Source organism: Cherax quadricarinatus, unplaced genomic scaffold (assembly GCF_038502225.1).
Source record: "Cherax quadricarinatus isolate ZL_2023a unplaced genomic scaffold, ASM3850222v1 Contig511, whole genome shotgun sequence".
Classification (NCBI taxonomy): domain Eukaryota; kingdom Metazoa; phylum Arthropoda; class Malacostraca; order Decapoda; family Parastacidae; genus Cherax; species Cherax quadricarinatus.
In genome coordinates, this window is record NW_027195537.1 from 87,342 (window position 1) to 108,011 (window position 20,670).

At 40.3% G+C, this 20,670-nt stretch overlaps 1 protein-coding gene across 3 annotated transcripts in view; it reads right to left on the minus strand.

Moving 5' to 3' along the window:
* The window catches only part of LOC128702526 (serine/threonine-protein phosphatase 4 regulatory subunit 3), a 93,799-nt gene that overhangs the window by 35,573 nt on the left and 37,556 nt on the right, over positions 1 to 20,670 (minus strand). For all 3 annotated transcript variants that reach the window (XR_011391199.1, XM_070080483.1, XM_070080484.1), the window contains exon 9: positions 17,644 to 17,836. Coding sequence is in view for 2 of the 3 variants with exons in the window: in XM_070080483.1 (XP_069936584.1) it covers positions 17,644 to 17,836 (193 nt within the window). In the remaining variant the exon portion in view is untranslated. The remainder of the gene's footprint in view (positions 1 to 17,643; positions 17,837 to 20,670) is intronic.

Genomic DNA, 20,670 nt, shown 5'->3' on the forward strand with positions numbered 1-20,670 from the left:
CAAAATTTGTTGATAACATCTCACCCACTCTCTCATTTGCTCTCTTTTTACATTGCTTCACCACTCTCTTAACCTCTCTCTTTTTCTCCATATACTCTTCCCTCCTTGCATCACTTCTACTTTGTAAAAACTTCTCATATGCTAACTTTTTCTCCCTTACTACTCTCTTTACATCATCATTCCACCAATCGCTCCTCTTCCCTCCTGCACCCACTTTCCTGTAACCACAAACTTCTGCTGAACACTCTAACACTACATTTTTAAACCTACCCCATACCTCTTCGACCCCATTGCCTATGCTCTCATTAGCCCATCTATCCTCCAATAGCTGTTTATATCTTACCCTAACTGCCTCCTCTTTTAGTTTATAAACCTTCACCTCTCTCTTCCCTGATGCTTCTATTCTCCTTGTATCCCATCTACCTTTTACTCTCAGTGTAGCTACAACTAGAAAGTGATCTGATATATCTGTGGCCCCTCTATAAACATGTACATCCTGAAGTCTACTCAACAGTCTTTTATCTACCAATACATAATCCAACAAACTACTGTCATTTCGCCCTACATCATATCGTGTATACTTATTTATCCTCTTTTTCTTAAAATATGTATTACCTATAACTAAACCCCTTTCTATACAAAGTTCAATCAAAGGGCTCCCATTATCATTTACACCTGGCACCCCAAACTTACCTAAAAGTTTCTCCTACTTTAGCATTCAAGTCCCCTACCACAATTACTCTCTCACTTGGTTCAAAGGCTCCTATACATTCACTTAACATCTCCCAAAATCTCTCTCTCTCCTCTGCATTCCTCTCTTCTCCAGGTGCATACACGCTTATTATGACCCACTTCTCGCATCCAACCTTTACTTTAATCCACATAATTCTTGAATTTACACATTCATATTCTCTTTTCTGGTTTAGAAAAAAGCCAGTGGGGCAAAACATTTCTTCAATAGAGATTTCCATATGTTACGTGTCTCAATCATCAACAAGTGATCTGATGAGAATCATCAGTTTCAAATAAACTTTTACCAGGATCGCTGGTAGCTGGGAGTCCTGGTCTTGGAGAGAGCATCAAAGGTCATGTGAAACTCTAACAACCCAAAATCCTTGACTATTATAATGTTTTAGGATGCATTTTGAAGCACCAAGCAGTTGTGGTTTTCCATGGTGTTGTGAAGCTCCACGACCTTGTGGTTTTACTTGGGGTTTTGCATCATTATGGAATATTTGCTTGTAAGCTGACTTCACTTCTATTTTCTGTGGGGTCTCGCCACTTGGACCAGTCAACACATAGCCGTCCAGGAACAGGGCTTGTTTTTCATAATCCTTACTTTGAAAACAGGCAAACCCATATTCCCGGTGTCCCCTGATTCTTCGTGGCATTTTTTCAGCGGTTTTACAGTCCTGTCCCTGCATAATGATGGGACGTTGGCTATAAACACTCCATACCCTGTAGGGTTGGGGATGGTGATGGGGTTGGGGACGGTAATCGGGTTGGGGGATGGTGATGGGGTTGGGAAGGGTAATGATGTTGGGGAGGGATGTTGAGGTACCAGCATCATCAGTAGTAGCAGGTTCTAGCTCACCACTCATCAGTGTGTCACTGGTGCTGTTAAGTATTTGTGGCTGTTGAAGCCAGGTACGGAAGCATCGCAGAATGAATTCGAACACCAGTAGCACTGTCATAACAAACCACAGAAAAACCAGCATCAGCTGGGGGGGGGGGGGGGTGAGGAACTATCCTGGCAGGACTCCTTAATCTCCTTGAGGACAATCTCCAGCTCCTCAACATCGCTGCTGGCTTGGTACCATCTAAAGATGATTCCCAGAAGAGGCCAGGAATTTGGTGCCCACCAAGGGCTCACCTGGCTTCCAGGGACCTCTAAGGGGCATAATTATCACAATTAACAATTATCCCCATCCAGAAAACTCTCGGGTAAGCTAATATATTTATATAATGTCTAGCCATAATAATGGTCAAAATAAAATATGACAAATATAGTGCCCCTAGAATGTTGCTATTTTGCTCTTGAGTATAATGGTGGTGATATATGTGACACTGGGAGACGCACAAGTCATAATGTTTATATAAATAGATGTACAAATAATAATAATAATAATAACAACAACTAAAAATTATAACAAAAAAATCACTAATTGTCCTCTTATAACTCTTACGAGTTTAATGCTCTAATTCAAAAAATAAAACTCCCTTTTCAACAATAAAAACACTTGACTGAAATGCATACAGTCTTAGGAATCAACCAGTTGTATGGGACTTGTGGCTTTCATGTTGATATTAAACTTGGTAGCTGGGAGGCCTGGTCTTGGAGGGAGCAGCAAGGGTGTTCTCACCATTGCTGCATTTTGTACCACCATGAACTGGTGCTTTTCCATGGTGTTGGGAAGTACCATGATCTAGTGGTTTTCCATGGTGTTGTGGAGTACCATGATCTAGTGGTTTTCCATGTTGTGAGGTACCATGAACTGGTGGTTGTCCATGGTGTTGTGAAGTACCATGAACTGGTGGTTGTCCATGGTGTCGTGAAGTACCATGAACTGGTGGTTGTCCATGGTGTCGTGAAGTACCATGAACTGGTGGTTTTCCATGGTGTTGGGAAGTACCATGAACTGGTGGTTTTCCATGGTGTTGGGAAGTACCATGAACTGGTGGTTTTCCGTGGTGTTGTGAAGTACCATGAACTGGTGGTTTTCCATGGTGTTGGGAAGTACCATGAACTGGTGGTTTTCCATGTTGTTGTGAAGTACCATGAACTGGTGGTTTTCCATAGTGTTGGGAAGTACCATGAACTGGTGGTTTTCCATGTTGTTGTGAAGTACCATGAACTGGTGGTTTTCCATGTTGTGAGGTACCATGAACTGGTGGTTGTCCATGGTGTTGTGAAGTACCATGAACTGGTGGTTTTCCATAGTGTTGTGGAGTACCATGAACTGGTGGTTTTCCATGGTGTTGGGAAGTACCATGAACTGGTGGTTTTCCATGGTGTTGGGAAGTACCATGAACTGGTGGTTTTCCATGGTGTTGGGAAGTACCATGAACTGGTGGTTTTCCATGGTGTTGGGAAGTACCATGAACTGGTGGTTTTCCATGTTGTTGTGAAGTACCATGAACTGGTGGTTTTCCATGGTGTTGGGAAGTACCATGAACTGGTGGTTTTCCATGGTGTTGGGAAGTACCATGAACTGGTGGTTTTCCATGTTGTGAGGTACCATGATCTAGTGGTTTTGCATGTTGGAAAGTACCATCAACTGGTGGTTTTATATGGGGCTTTGCATCATCGTGGATTATTTGCTTATAGGCTGGCTTCACGTCTATTTTTTGTGGATTCTCGCCTTTTGGACCCGAGAGGACATGGCCATTCAACATAAGCGCTTGTTTTTCATAATCCTTATTTTTAAATGTTGCAAAGCCATACCCCCGATGGCCTTTGTCTCCTCGTGGCATCGTTAATTAGATTAAACCGCCGCATTTTTGCAGAAGCCGTTTTACGGTCATGTACCTGCACAAGGTGGGTACATTGGCTACAAAAACTCCATACCCTGTAGGGTTGGGGATGGAGATGGGGTTGGGGATGGAGATGGGGTTGGGGAGGGAAATGGGGTTGGGGACGGAAATTGGGTTGGGGAGGGTAATGGGGTTGGGGAGGGTAATGGGGTTGGGGAGGGTAATGGGGTTGGGGAGGGTAATGGGGTTGGGGAGGGTAATGGGGCTGGGGAGGTTAATAGGCTTGGGGAGGGTAATGGGGTTGGGGAGTGTAATGGGGTTGGGGAGGGTAATGGGGTTGGGGAGGGGCTATGAGGTACCAGCATCATCAGCAGTAGCAGGTACCAGCTCAACACTCACCACTGTGTTACTGCTGCTGGATACTATTAGTATCTTCTGAATAATCCTACGGAAGCATTGCAGAATGAAGTGCAGTACCATTAGAGCTGTCACAATGACCCGCAGAAGAACCAGCATCTGCTGGGAGGATGAATTATCCTGGCAGGACTCCTTAATCTCCTTGAGGACAATCTCCAGCTCCTTAACATCGCTGCTGGCTTGGTACCATCTAAACATGATTCCCAGAAGAGACCAGGAGTTTGGTGCCCACCAAGGGCTCAGCTGACTTCCAGGGACCTCTAAGGGGGTATACCTATCACAATTAACAATTATCCCCATCCCAGGGATCCCACACATCCTCTCAACTAATGATTCACAAGCCCAGGAGGCTTCCTGGACCTCCTGTTGGAGTTGAGTGCGGTCCAATTCCAGCTCCTGGACCCACTCATCAAAAAAGCACCATACACCAATAAAAATAAATAAAGTGGCTAATACCACGAGGTGCATCTCTTTTGTATAAGAATCCATACTTAAGTCTTTAGAAGATATTATAACTCTTGGATCAGCTAATATTTATATAACTTCTAGCCAAAATAATGATAAAAATAAAATATATGAGAAATATAGTGCCCCTAGAATGTTGTTGTTCTGCCCTTGTGTATAGTCATGGTGATATATGTGATGAATAGTGATAGTGAAAGATATATAGTGATGGTGATATATATGTGATGAAGTGATAGTGAAAGATTATAGTGATGGTGATATATATGTGATGAATAGTGATAGTGAGATGTATAGTGGTGATATGTGACGAACAGTGATAGTGAAAGATAGTGATGGTGATATATATGTGATGAATAGTGATAGTGAAAGATATATAGTGATGGTGATATATATGTGATGAAGTGATAGTGAACAATATATAGTGATGGATATATATGTGATGAATAGTGATAGTGAAAGATATATAGTGATGGTGATATACATGTGAAGTGATAGTGAAAGATTAGTGATGGTGATATATATGTGATGAATAGTGATAGTGAAAGATATATAGTGATGGTGATATATACATGATGAATAGTGATAGTGAAAGATGTATAATGATGATATATGTGATGAATAGTGATAGTTAAAGATATATAGTGATGGTGACACAAGTTGTGAATAGTGATAGTGAAAGCTATATAATGATGATGTATGTGATGAATAGTGATAGTGAAAGATATATAGTGATGGTGATATATATGTGATGAAGTGATAGTGAAAGATTATAGTGATGGTGATATATATGTGATGAATAGTGATAGTGAAAGATGTATAGTGGTGATATGTGACGAACAGTGATAGTGAAAGATAGTGATGGTGATATATATGTGACGAACAGTGATAGTGAAAGATTATAGTGATGGTGATATATATGTGATGAATAGTGATAGTGAAAGATGTATAGTGGTGATATGTGACGAACAGTGATAGTGAAAGATAGTGATGGTGATATATATGTGATGAAGTGATAGTGAAAGATTATAGTGATGGTGATATATGTGATGAAGTGATAGTGAAAGATATATAGTGATGGTGATATATGTGATAGATACTGATAGTGCATGCCAGCGGGCATGCGCGAGCGTTTTGATAGGAGTGAATGGAGACAAATGGTTTTTAACCCTTTGAGGGTTTTGGTCGTACTAGTACGTCTTACGCGTAGGGGTTTTTGACGTACTAGTACGCATAAATTCTAGCGGCCTCAAATCTAGTGGGAGAAAGCTGGTAGGCCTTCATATGAAAGAATGGGTCTATGTGGTCAGTGTGCACAGTCTAAAAAAAATCCTGCAGCACACAGTGCATAATGAGAAAAAAAAAAAACTGACTATTTTTTTGGAATAAATCAGCGACTTTGCAGTGTATTTTCGTATGGTATTTATTGTTGTATTCTAGTTTTCTTGGTCTCATTTTATAGAATGGAAGACATATTACAGAAATTGAGATGATTTTGACTGGTTTTACAAAGAAAGGTGCCTTGAAATTGAGCTCAAAGTAGCAGAAATGTTCGATTTTTACCAAATTTCCAAAGCAAACAAATCGTGCCAAGCGTGCAATACACGTCAACTGGTGAGTCTAATATTCTTTCACAAGTGCACCAATAATATTTATACCATTTTTTACACTAATGCAGTAGTCTGCATAACAGTAAATCTTATATTTTTTGTGAGAATAAAAATTCAAAGTGGAAAGCAAAAGAATATAAGAGGGGCCTTGAGACATGACTAATGACTAGAGGAAATGTCATTTTAGTGCCAGGAATGTCTTTCTTCTTTATTCTGGACCCTATTCGGAAATTGGCATCTTTTGAAATTTGTGTGAAATTGGCAAAATTGCTAAATTCTGACCACTGTACTGGATAGTTGAATTTCATAAATGGGTGGTTTCTTGCACCCATTCGATAGAAAAAATGGAGTTCTAGCGAAATATTCATGTTTTTTGTCGACTAGTACAGTGAAATTGGCCGAAAATGGGGCTCAAAGTGGGCAAAATCGCCGATGCGTAAACATTGCCGAGACCGCTAACTTTGCAAGAGCATAATTCCATAAGTTTTCTATCAAATTTCAAACTTTTGGTGTCTTTATGATCGGGAAAAGATTCTCTATCTTTTCATAAGAGAAAATATTTTTTTTTTTAAATTTGGCCGACCCTGAGAACTAGTTTCGGAGAGGGCTTGTCGACCCTCAAAGGGTTAATACTTGACGTGCTGTTGGAGTGTGAGCAAAGTAACATTTATGAAGGGATTCAGGGAAACCGGCAGGCCGGACTTGAGTCCTGGAGATGGGAAGTACAGTGCCTGCACTCTGAAGGAGGGGTGTTAATGTTGCAGTTTAAAAACTGTAGTGTAAAGCACCCTTCTGGCAAGACAGTGATGGAGTGAATGATGGTGAAAGTTTTTCTTTTTCAGGGCACCCTGCCTTGGTGGGAACCAACCAGTGTGCTAAAAAAAAAAATAATAATATTAATAATAATAATCCACAACTCTATTATCAAACCAGTGCTTTCCTATGTCCTACTGTAGAGGTGTGAGCTGTGCTCACACCTCTACAACACAACTATCCTCAAAGATTTGTTAAGTTACACCATGAATTAAGTAAAGATCCTGGACTTCACCTTACAAAACAAAGCAAATGTAATAGTAATTATGGACAAGGTAGATTATAGTGAAAAAATGAAGCTATTAGAAGACGGGGGAACTTACATGCCCCACATACAGCATCTCCTCACTTAACGACAGAGTTCCGTTCCTAAGACCACGTTGGTAAACGAGTACGTCACTAAGTGAGGAGAGGCTGTATTGTACTTATACCTGCAGTGAAAGTTCCTTGTATTTGCCTGCCTCCAAAAAGGACCTTTAGTGTAGAGCAATACTCCAGACAAGAGAGAACAAGTGATTTGATATATGGTTTAGAAAAAAGCCAGTGGGGCAAAACATTTCTTCAATAGAGATTTCCATGTTACGTGTCTCAATCATCAACAAGTGATCTGATGAGAATCATCACTGGCTTTGGCATCCCAAGTTCCAAATAAACTTTTACCAGGATCGCTGGTAGCTGGGAGTCCTGGTCTTGGAGGGAGCATCAAAGGTCATGTGAAACTCTAACAACCCAAAATCCTTGACTATTATAATGTTTTAGGATGCATTTTGAAGCACCAAGCAGTTGTGGTTTTCCATGGTGTTGTGAAGCTCCACGACCTTGTGGTTTTACTTGGGGTTTTGCATCATTATGGAATATTTGCTTGTAAGCTGACTTCACTTCTATTTTCTGTGGGGTCTCGCCACTTGGACCAGTCAACACACAGCCGTCCAGGAACAGGGCTTGTTTTTCATAATCCTTATTTTGAAAACAGGCAAACCCATATTCCCGGTGTCCCCTGATTCTTCGTGGCATTTTTTCAGCGGTTTTACAGTCCTGTCCCTGCATAATGATGGGACGTTGGCTATAAACACTCCATACCCTGTAGGGTAGGGGATGGTGATGGGGTTGGGGATGGTAATCGGGTTTGGGGATGGTGATGGGGTTCGGGAGGGTAATGATGTTGTGGAGGGATGTTGAGGTAACAGCATCATCAGTAGTAGCAGGTTCTAGCTCACCACTCATCTGTGTGTCACTGGTGCTGTTAAGTATTTGTGGCTGTTGAAGCCAGGTACGGAAGCATCGCAGAATGAATTCGAACACCAGTAGCACTGTCATAACAAACCACAGAAGAACCAGCATCAGCTGGGGGGGGGGGTTGAGGAACTATCCTGGCAGGACTCCTTAATCTCCTTGAGGACAATCTCCAGCTCCTCAACATCGCTGCTGGCTTGGTACCATCTAAAGATGATTCCCAGAAGAGGCCAGGAGTTTGGTGCCCACCAAGGGCTCACCTGGCTTCCAGGGACCTCTAAGGGGCATAATTATCACAAGTAACAATTATCCCCATCCAGAAAACTCTCGGGTAAGCTAATATATTTATATAATGTCTAGCCATAATAATGGTCAAAATAAAATATGACAAATATAGTGCCCCTAGAATGTTGCTATTTTGCTCTTGAGTATAATGGTGGTGATATATGTGACACTGGGAGACGCACAAGTCATAATGTTTATATAAATAGATGTACAAATAATAATAATAATAATAACAACTAAAAATTATAACAAAAAAATCACTAATTGTCCTCTTATAACTCTTACGAGTTTAATGCTCTAATTCAAAAAATAAAACTCCCTTTTCAACAATAAAAACACTTGACTGAAATGCATACAGTCTTAGGAATCAACCAGTTGTATGGGACTTGTGGCTTTCATGTTGATATTAAACTTGGTAGCTGGGAGGCCTGGTCTTGGAGGGAGCAGCAAGGGTGTTCTCACCATTGCTGCATTTTGTACCACCATGAACTGGTGGTTTTCCATGGTGTTGGGAAGTACCATGAACTGGTGGTTTTCCATGTTGTTGTGAAGTACCATGAACTGGTGGTTTTCCATGGTGTTGGGAAGTACCATGAACTGGTGGTTTTCCATGGTGTTGGGAAGTACCATGAACTGGTGGTTTTCCATGTTGTTGTGAAGTACCATGAACTGGTGGTTTTCCATAGTGTTGGGAAGTACCATGAACTGGTGGTTTTCCATGATGTTGTGAAGTACCATGAACTGGTGGTTTTCCATGTTGTGAGGTACCATGAACTGGTGGTTGTCCATGGTGTTGTGAAGCACCATGAACTGGTGGTTTTCCATAGTGTTGTGGAGTACCATGAACTGGTGGTTTTCCATGGTGTTGGGAAGTACCATGAACTGGTGGTTTTCCATGGTGTTGGGAAGTACCATGAACTGGTGGTTTTCCATGGTGTTGGGAAGTACCATGAACTGGTGGTTTTCCATGTTGTTGTGAAGTACCATGAACTGGTGGTTTTCCATGGTGTTGGGAAGTACCATGAACTGGTGGTTTTCCATGGTGTTGGGAAGTACCATGAACTGGTGGTTTTCCATGGTGTTGTGAAGTACCATGAACTGGTGGTTTTCCATGTTGTGAGGTACCATGATCTAGTGGTTTTGCATGTTGGAAAGTACCATCAACTGGTGGTTTTATATGGGGCTTTGCATCATCGTGGATTATTTGCTTATAGGCTGGCTTCACATCTATTTTTTGTGGATTCTCGCCTTTTGGACCCGAGAGGACATGGCCATTCAACATAAGCGCTTGTTTTTCATAATCCTTATTTTTAAATGTTGCAAAGCCATACCCCCGATGGCCTTTGTCTCCTCGTGGCATCGTTAATTAGATTAAACCGCCGCATTTTTGCAGAAGCCGTTTTACGGTCATGTACCTGCACAAGGTGGGTACATTGGCTACAAAAACTCCATACCCTGTAGGGTTGGGGATGGAGATGGGGTTGGGGAGGGAAATGGGGTTGGGGACGGAAATTGGGTTGGGGAGGGTAATGGGGTTGGGGAGGGTAATGGGGTTGGGGAGGGTAATGGGGCTGGGGAGGTTAATAGGCTTGGGGAGGGTAATGGGGTTGGGGAGTGTAATGGGGTTGGGGAGGGTAATGGGGTTGGGGAGGGGCTATGAGGTACCAGCATCATCAGCAGTAGCAGGTACCAGCTCAACACTCACCACTGTGTTACTGCTGCTGGATACTATTAGTATCTTCTGAATAATCCTACGGAAGCATTGCAGAATGAAGTGCAGTACCATTAGAGCTGTCACAATGACCCGCAGAAGAACCAGCATCTGCTGGGAGGATGAATTATCCTGGCAGGACTCCTTAATCTCCTTGAGGACAATCTCCAGCTCCTTAACATCGCTGCTGGCTTGGTACCATCTAAACATGATTCCCAGAAGAGACCAGGAGTTTGGTGCCCACCAAGGGCTCAGCTGACTTCCAGGGACCTCTAAGGGGGTATACCTATCACAATTAACAATTATCCCCATCCCAGGGATCCCACACATCCTCTCAGCTAATGATTCACAAGCCCAGGAGGCTTCCTGGACCTCCTGTTGGAGTTGAGTGCGGTCCAATTCCAGCTCCTGGACCCACTCATCAAAAAAGCACCACACACCAACAAAAATAAATAAAGTGGCTAATACCACGAGGTACATTTCTTTTGTATAAGAATCCATACTTAAGTCTTTAGAAGATATTATAACTCTTGGATCAGCTAATATTTATATAACTTCTAGCCAAAATAATGATAAAAATAAAATATATGAGAAATATAGTGCCCCTAGAATGTTGTTGTTCTGCCCTTGTGTATAGTCATGGTGATATATGTGATGAATAGTGATAGTGAAAGATATATAGTGATGGTGATATATATGTGATGAAGTGATAGTGAAAGATTATAGTGATGGTGATATATATGTGATGAATAGTGATAGTGAAAGATGTATAGTGGTGATATGTGATGAACAGTGATAGTGAAAGATAGTGATGGTGATATATATGTGATGAATAGTGATAGTGAAAGATATATAGTGATGGTGATATATATGTGATGAATAGTGATAGTGAAAGATGTATAGTGGTGATATGTGATGAACAGTGATAGTGAAAGATATATAGTGATGGTGATATATACATGATGAATAGTGATAGTGAAAGATAGTGATGGTGATATATATGTGATGAATAGTGATAGTGAAAGATATATAGTGATGGTGATATATACATGATGAATAGTGATAGTGAAAGATAGTGATGGTGATATATATGTGATGAACAGTGATAGTGAAAGATATATAGTGATGGTGATATATACATGATGAATAGTGATAGTGAAAGATAGTGATGGTGATATATATGTGATGAATAGTGATAGTGAAAGATATATAGTGATGGTGATATATATGTGATGAATAGTGATAGTGAAAGATATATAGTGATGGTGATATATATGTGATGAAGTGATAGTGAAAGATATATAGTGATGGTGATATATATGTGATGAAGTGATAGTGAAAGATTATAGTGATGGTGATATGTGATGAATAGTGATAGTGAAAGATAGTGATGGTGATATATATGATGAATAGTGATAGTGAAAGATATATAGTGATGGTGATATATACATGATGAATAGTGATAGTGAAAGATATATAATGATATATGTGATGAATAGTGATAGTGAAAGATGTATAGTGGTGGTGATACATGTCATGTACAGTAGGGGCTCCACTTACATGGCAGGTTAGGTTCCAGGCTACCGCCGTAAAGCGGAAATCGCCGTAAAGCGGAACACCCTTTTTTCCACTTATAAATGCATACAAATACTAGATAACAAGTTTACACTAACATACATTAAATTAACAATAGAACTGAGCATGAAAAAACAATAAAGAATTAAAATACACACATAGTGCACTCATTACTTACCTGAAAATATTTGTAGTCTTAATCTAGGGTGAGACAAGTAGTATTTATTATAAGAAATCAAGTGTGGTATGTATGGTAGTCAGCCGGGCTACTATACCAGGCCAACCCACCTACACATAATATTCTGTTACATATAAGCATCCCAGAGCAATAAAATGTACATACAGTTCAATCATTACTTACCTTAAAATATCTGTAGTCTTAATGTAGGGTCAGAGGTGAGTAAACGAGATCAAACGAATAAATGGGGGGGGGGGGGGAGAGAGGGAGAGAGAGGGAGAGAGAGAGAGAGAGAGAGAGAGAGAGAGAGCGAGAGAGTGAGAGAGAGAGAGAGAGACAGAGAGAGAGACGGAGACAGAGACGGAGACAGAGACAGAGAGACAGAGAGACGGAGACAGAGAGAGACGGAGACAGAGAGACGGAGACAGAGACAGACAGACAGAGAGAGACAGAGAGAGACGGAGACAGAGAGACGGAGACAGAGAGACAGACAGAGAGACAGAGAGAGACAGACAGAGAGACAGACGGAGAGAGACAGACAGAGAGACGGAGACAGAGAGAGACGGAGACAGAGAGAATGAGTACATGAGGGAGGACAGGCAAAAAGTTTTGTAAACAAACCAGGTGAACAAAAGTTTTGTAAACAAACTAGGTGAACATAAGTTTTGTAAACAAACCAGGTGAACATAAGTTTTGTAAACAAACCAGGTGAACATAAGTTTTGTAAACAAACCAGGTGAACATAAGTTTTGTAAACAAACCAGGTGAACATAAGTTTTGTAAACAAACCAGGTGAACATAAGTTTTGTAAACAAACCAGGTGAACATAAGTTTTGTAAACAAAGTGTACATGTCCAGTTTGTGTACAAGTTACATTGTGTACAAGTTGTCTCTACATTGATACGGTAGAATAAAGAATACCACTCCCATTCTCTTGTAACACCATTTTTTAGGAGAAATGACGCTCTGAGTGAAGGTAATGGAAATAAGTCACTGACTTTTTTTTGGGTTATCCCAGGTTCTCTACACATATGCTGTTATGTATGATAATCTATGTAACTGTATTTGTATATACCTGAATAAACTTACATACTAAAGGAATAATTTTCTACAGTTACTGCCAGTAACACATTCTCTGATGTTGGACTAGAGAAAATGTTATTCTTGCTGTAACTCGTAAAAGTCTGGCTACATCTCATAATTATGTTTATTTATTCTACTGTGGGGTGTATTATTATTATTATTATTATTATTATTATTATTATTATTCTACTGTGGGGTGTATTATTATTATTATTATTATTATTATTATTATTATTATTCTACTGTGGGGTGTATTATTATTATTATTATTATTATTATTCTACTGTGGGGTGTATTATTATTATTATTATTATTATTCTACTGTGGGGTGTGTATTCATCATCTTTATATGTTATGTATCATGTTTATTATATAATTTTGAAAAATATCATGGATGGATTAATGAAAATGTGTATATTAACAAAATATACGACATTTAATGAGACTTCGTGATTATTACCATTACTAATACGATGTCTCGAGACGTAAGACACTCTTAGTGATTTTAATGTGTACCTGCATGCCAGCAGTGTGTTTAAGTTTATTTAGGTACAGGTATACATAAGTATAATTATCAGAGTATATATAAAATATGAAATAACTTAAAAACACTTGAAATTTTGGAGTTTCCAGACATAATGAAGAGACTTAGTGCTCACGGATCTCACATAGAATGTAAACAAACCAGGTGGGGCGCGGTGACCGTATTATAAAGTCAGGTGGGGGGAGCCGTATAGAGAGCTTTGGTCATAATTTGAAATGACCGTATTAGCAGAACCCCATAAAGTGAAACGCTGTAAAGTGGGGCCCTACTGTATAGTGATGGTGATATATGTATAGTGATGGTGATATATGTATAGTGATGGTGATATATGTATAGTGATGGTGATATATGTATAGTGATGGTGATATATGTATAGTGATGGTGATATATGTATAGTGATGGTGATATATGTATAGTGATGGAGATAGATGTATAGTGAGGGTAATAGATGCATACTGAGGGTGATAGATGTATACTGAAGGTGATAGATGTATAGTTAGGGTGATAATGTATAGTAAGGGTGATAGATGTATAGTGAGTGTGATAGATGTATACTGATGGTGATAGATATATAGTGAGGGTGATGGATGTATACTGAGGGTGATGGATGTATAGCGAGGGTGATAATGTATAGTGTGGCTGATAATGTATAGTGTGGGTGATAATGTATAGTGAGGGTGATGTATAGTGATGTATAGTGAGGGTGATAATGTAGAGAGGGTGTAATGTATAGAGGGAGTGATAATGTAGAGAGGGTGATATGTATAGTGAGGGTGATAATATATAGTGAGGGTGATAATATATAGTGAGGGTGATAATATATAGTGAGGGTGATAATGCATAGTGAGGGTGATGGATACAGTGTAAACTACACTAGTAGTACGAAAGTTGATATCATCATTGTAACTTGACTGAGTAGGTCACTTAGTAGGTGACTGAGTAGGTCACTTAGTAGGTGACTGAGTAGGTCACTTAGTAGGTGACTGAGTAGGTCACTTAGTAGGTGACTGAGTAGGTCACTTAGTAGGTGACTGAGTAGGTCACTGAGGTCACTAAGCACTAAACTAATACATAGACAAGATAGAAGGCAGCCAGCAGCAACAGCCTGGTTTATCAGGCTAGCACCAGACAAGCCTGGCCAAGGGCCGGGTTCGGACCCTAGGCCAGAAAGCTTCAACACTAAATACACAATTACTGTCATACAATGGTAAACACTGATTACACTCCCCTTTAAATTATCAATGTCCACCTGGAGGACTACCTGGGGGAACCACCTGGAGGGTCTACTTGAAGGGTTTACTTTGACTCATCCGACTCTTCAGCTTCCAATTGTGACCCCATGTTTGTGTCCCAACTCTAGAACATCCTCGCTTTCTCCACCATGTCAATTCCTCGCAGTATTTTGTAAGTCGTTATCATGTCTCTCCTAACTCTCCTGTCCTCCAGTATCATCAGGCAGGTTTCCCTTCTGGAGGGTCCACCTGGAGGGTGTTATAAGGGTCAACACCCCCATGGGCCAGTCACTGGAGAGACCTCTTAACCCTTTGACTGTTTCAGGCCCCTTTCTGAAACTGTCATTCTATGTCGCTAAATTTTTGAAAAAAAAAAAAAATTATTTTTTCTTATGAAATGATAGAGAATCTTTTCCCGATGGTAATGACACAAAAAGTTCGAAATTTGGTCGAGAACTCATGGAATTACGCTCCCGCGAAGTTAGTGGTCTCGGCGACATATGCATATCGGCGATTTCGCCGACTTTGAGCCCTATTTTCAGCCAATTCTGTTGTTCCAGTTGACCAAACTCATAGCTATTTCTTTAGAACTCCATTTTATCTATCAGCTGAGTACAAGAAACCTCCCATTTACCAATTTGAACTACCCAATATTGTGATCAGAAATTGGCAATTTGGCCAATTTCACGCAAACTAAAAAAGATGCCAATTTCAAAATAGGGTCCAGAATAAACAATGTAGACATTCTTGGCACTAAAATAACATATCTTCTGTTCATTAGTCACATCTCTAGGCCCCTCTTATATTATTATTGCTTTCTGTTTTGATTTTTTATTCATACAAAAAAATACAAAATTTACTGTTATGCAGACTACTGCATTATTGTAAAAATGGTATAAATAATATCAGTGCACTAGTGAAAGAATATCAGACTCCCCAGTTGACGTGTATTGGACGTGTGGTGTGATTTATTTACTCCTGAACATTGGTAAAAATCGAACATTTCCGCTACTTTGAGCTCAGTTTCAAGGACGTTTTCATCGTCAAAGTAATGAAAATTATCTCTATTTCTGTAACATGTTTTCCATTTTATCACCTAAGACCATGAAAACGCAAATACATCGATAAATACTATACGAAAATACACCTCAAAATCGGCATTTTAATCCAAAAAAAACGATCAGTTTTTTTTTTTCTCATTACGCACTGTGTGCTGCAGGATTTTTTTTATGTGGTGCACACTGACCATACAGACCCATTCTCTCACATGTGGGCCTACCAGCTTTCTTCCTCTTGATTTGAAGCCGCTAGAATTATTGAGTATATATACGTCTGAAACACTGGCTCGTAAGACGTATATATACAACCAAAACAGTCGAAGGGTTAAAGACACATGTAATGTTTCTCAAGGATTTGTATAGTCATCACGTTGATGAGTTTCAAGAGTCTCATTACTTTGGAGCACAGCCATGGGCCATGCTCATCTGGTGCTTGCCTGGTCAACCAGGCTGTTGCTGCTGGAGGCCCGCTGCCCCATATATCTATCACAGCCTGGTTGATCTGGCACTTCACTAAGATACTTGTCCAGTTTCCTCTTGAAGCTTCTACACTTGTTCCACCCAGGTTTCTGATATCTTCTGTTAAGATGTTGAATAGTCTGGGGCCCCGGATGTTGATACAGTGTTCCTTTATTGTGCCCACTGCACCCCTGCTCCTCACTGGGCTTATTTTGAACTTCCTCCCATATATACCCTTGATCACTTTCCCGAGTTTTGCTATCTGTGTAGACCCAGTGTCAGGCTCATCTGGTGCTTGCCTGGTTACCTAGAGTGTCAGGTTCATCTGGTGCTTGCCTGGTTACCTAGACTGTTGTTGCTGCTGCTGTGCCACAGACTGACCCTGGGTCAGATTCATCTGGTGCTTGCCTGGTTACCTAGACTGTTGTTGCTACTGCTGTGCCACAGACTGACCCTGAGTCAGGTTCATCTGGTGCTTGCCTGGTTACCTAGACTGTTGTTGCTGCTGCTGTGCCACAGATTGACCCTGGGTCAGGTTCATCTGGTGCTTGCCTGGTTATCTAGACTGTTGTTGCTGCTGCTGTGCCACAGACTGACCCTGGGTCAGGTTCATCTGCTGCTTGCTTGGTTACCTAGACTGTTGTTGCTACTGGCCCACTGACTCCCATACCCATCACAGCCAGCTTGGCCTGGTAATTAAACAATAAGTCACTTGTGCAACATCTGGGAATCTTTACTGCAGATTCCCAAATGTTTACACAAGTGTCTCGAATTCTTCAACTTGTCAGTTTTCAAAAGTGTTTTCACCTGGCCTGATAATTATAAAACCAAGAGTCACATTATGCTTACTGGTGGACTGCCACCTCATCGTTCAAGAAGAACAACATTCGTGCACCGCCTAACCATGTTTTGGTCAACAAGGTACTGCATATACGATGGTCGTGACATGCAATACCAGTAGTATAAAAGCATAACTCATACCATCATGTACACTAAGTAATACTTGATAATAAACAACTATGCTATTCTTTTATGTACTTACTATACTCTAGAGTATAGTAAACAGATGCGGTAAATACGAGATGTATGAGGCAGCAGCCTCGTACATCTCATATTTAACGCATCTCTTAACAGCAATATTTTTCCTTATGCTTGATTTAATCTCGTGTTGTTTTGTTCATCGTGGCTCCTAAGCTATATCAAATAGCTTAGGTGTGTAGTAGGCTATACCATCTATAGTGTAAATACACTCTACGACATCCACACAAACACACAATCACCTAATGACACATTTACCAGAATGCATCCCCATTGTTAAGCAACGCACGACTGAGGTGTTGAGGTAAGAGGTGGGTATGATGGGTACTTCAATGCCTAATTCTTTACCAAGTCTCAAGAGGTAGACGGGACAAGGAACTCAGTCCATTTACATAGAATTGAGTTAGTTTACAAGGAAAGTATTTACACACAAGGTAGTGGACAGAGTTAGGTTGCAAGGAAAGTACTTACCCACAAGGTAGTGCATGGAGTGTTTATAGAAGAACGCGAGGAAGTCCGCTCGCTCAGACTTGGTGACGGTGGCCATCATGTTCTCGGGATCTATTAGAATCCTCAGGATGCCCATTAACTGGACTGCTCCTCCCATCTCAGGGTCCGAGTCCACCACCATCTGTTCAATGATGATGTTTAACAGGTACTGTTCCTGTTAAACCCAAGGGAAAATATATATATAATTAAACACTTTCAGATGCTTTCATGAACACACCAGCTGTCTCCCGTAAGTCAAAATATGTTCCACTTCCCTCCCCACTTACGATATATTTTCTTTAACGCATCAGCTGTCTCATATCGAAGTAGGGTGACCCACGAAAGAAGAAACACATTCACCATCAATTTATTCAATCACTGTGTTGCCAGAAATGTGCTGACATCACAGTTCACAATCACCCTTCAAACTGCAATACCCTTATCCTAGTTGAATCCTTCCAGGGTCTAAAACTTGCTCTCAGGGTCTGAGAATTTAACCCTTAAACGGTCCAAACGTATATATACGTTTTTTCAACATCTGAAAGTATGTAAAAAATGTAGATATTCTTTTTTGTTTTACATGTGAAAAAGTGGATAAAAAACTTTTATCTGCATTTTTTTTTGTTATATTTGAAAATATGTAAAAAAAAAAAGTAGATCTACTTTTGTAGCTACGAATTTGAACGTCGATCTGTTTGGACCATTTAAGGGTTAAAAAAAGTTTTTTTTGTTTTGTTTTCTTGTGAAATGACAGAGAATTTTTTCCGAAGGTAGAGACACCAAAGGTATGAAATTTGATGGAAAACTTACAGGATTAAGCTTTGCAAAGTTAGCAGTCTTGGCGATATTTACGCATCAGTGATTTCGCCCACTTTGCACCCTATTTTGGACCAATTCCATTGTTCCAGTCAACCACTCATAGCTATTTCACTAGTATTTCTTCTGTTCTATCAAGTGAGTACAAGAACCCACCCATTTACCTATTTCAACTATCCAATAAAGTGATCAGAAATTGATAATTTAGCCAATTTCACACAAAATTCAAAAACTGCCAATTTCAAAATAGGGTTCAGATTAAACGATGTAAACATTCCTGGCACTAAAAAAGCATTTCCTGTGTTCATGTCTCCAAGCCTCTCCTATATTATGCTTGGTTTCTATTTTCAATTTTTATTCACACACAAAAAAAATAAAATAGAAAATTTACACACACAAAAAAATAAAATAGAAAATTTACTGGTATACAGACTACTGCATTATTGTAATAATTGTATAAACAACGTCAGAGAATTTGTGGACGTGTATTTGACCCACCAGCTGACGTGTATTGGACGAGGCCTTATCACACTGTGTATGCCACTACGATTCTTAAATCTCTCAAACCAACCTTTGCTGGCTTTAAATTCACCAATATGAGCACTAGTTCCAGGCATTTTTCCCTGTTCACCTGGGTGTTAGTCAACTTGTGTGGGTTGCATCCTGGGAGACAAGATTAAGGACCCCAATGGAAATAAGTTAGACAGTCTTCGATGACACTGACTTTTTTGGGTTATCCTGGGTGGCAAATCCTCTGGGGTTAATTGTTTCTTGGTATTCTCAATAAGCCACACCAACAACGGTGCTACAGCAGCAGCAGCAGCTGACAGTGCAGCAGCAGCAGCAGCTGTACCACCAATAGTAGCGATGGTTGATTGGGGTTTATTATACAACCTGGCCAGCTCAGAGACATGCACTCCACTTTCATACTTATCAATGATCTTTTTCTTCATCTCTATTGTAATTCTCACCCTTATTGCTGTAGGGTTGGCACTAGAAGCTTTCTTGGGGCCCATGGTCACTTATTTTCCAGAAAAAGCACCGAAAACACTGTAATAATACGAAATATTCCGATTGTATGCTTGGATGTTACCGCGGAGGCTGGCTGGTAAACAATGCCACCGGCGGAACATGTGAGCGTGGCTCAGGCCGCACATTGGACGCGTCTCGGACGAAAATCGGTAAGCGGGTTTTTAAGCGGTATGTGAGGCAAAATTTTTGCAATTAAAGTAAGCGGTGAAGTAATTTGTTTACTCTTGGATATCGGCAAAAATTGAACATTTCTGCTACTTTGAGCTCAGTTTCAAGCTACTTTCAGTCCTGAAACCAATCAAAATCATCTCTATTTCTGTAATAAATCTTCTGTTAAATGAGACCAAAAAACTAAAAATGCAACTATAAAAACCATACGAAATATGCAAAGTCGCCGTTTTAAACCAAAATCACGGTCGGAGTTTTTATTATCTCCATTATGCGCTATGTATGCAGGATTTTTCTTGTATGGTGCACGCTGACTGCACAGACCCAATCTCTTATACCACTCACAGTTTATATGAGAGCCGAGCTCATCACACAGAATAGGACAGACCTGGGCCTCAAAGCCATAGCACAACGGGACCCACTCTGAAAGGGTTAAGAGTGTAGGCAATACACTTCCCACCTCCAGAACTTAAGTCTGGCTAACTGGGTTTCCTTACTCACACCCCAACAGTGCATCAAATGATAACACCCACTTGCCTTCATTCACCCTGATCAATCATACTCACAAAATTCTAATGGATAATCAAGCCCCTAACGCGTAAAGAGTTGGTGAATAACAATGCAAGGCGATAAACACTGCAAAATGAAATTTTCTCCACGGGGGGAAATGGAACAGAATTCTCCCTCATTAAGCCATGCGTGTCATAAGAGGCGACTAAAATGCCGGGAGCAAGGTGCTAGTAACCCCCATCTCCTGTATAAATTACTAAATGTAAAAAGAAAAGCTTTCAATTATTTTTTTAGGTCACCCTGCCTCTGTGGGACACTGCCGGTGCATAAAAAAAAAAAAAAGATTTTTGCACACAAACTGTAGCAATGGTTCTAAAACAAGAAAACAGGGTAAGTGACTCGTAGTTACCATTGTAGCAAGTGGTTCTAAGACAGGATGAGTGACTGGTAGTTACCACTGTAGCAAGTGGTTCTAAGACAGGA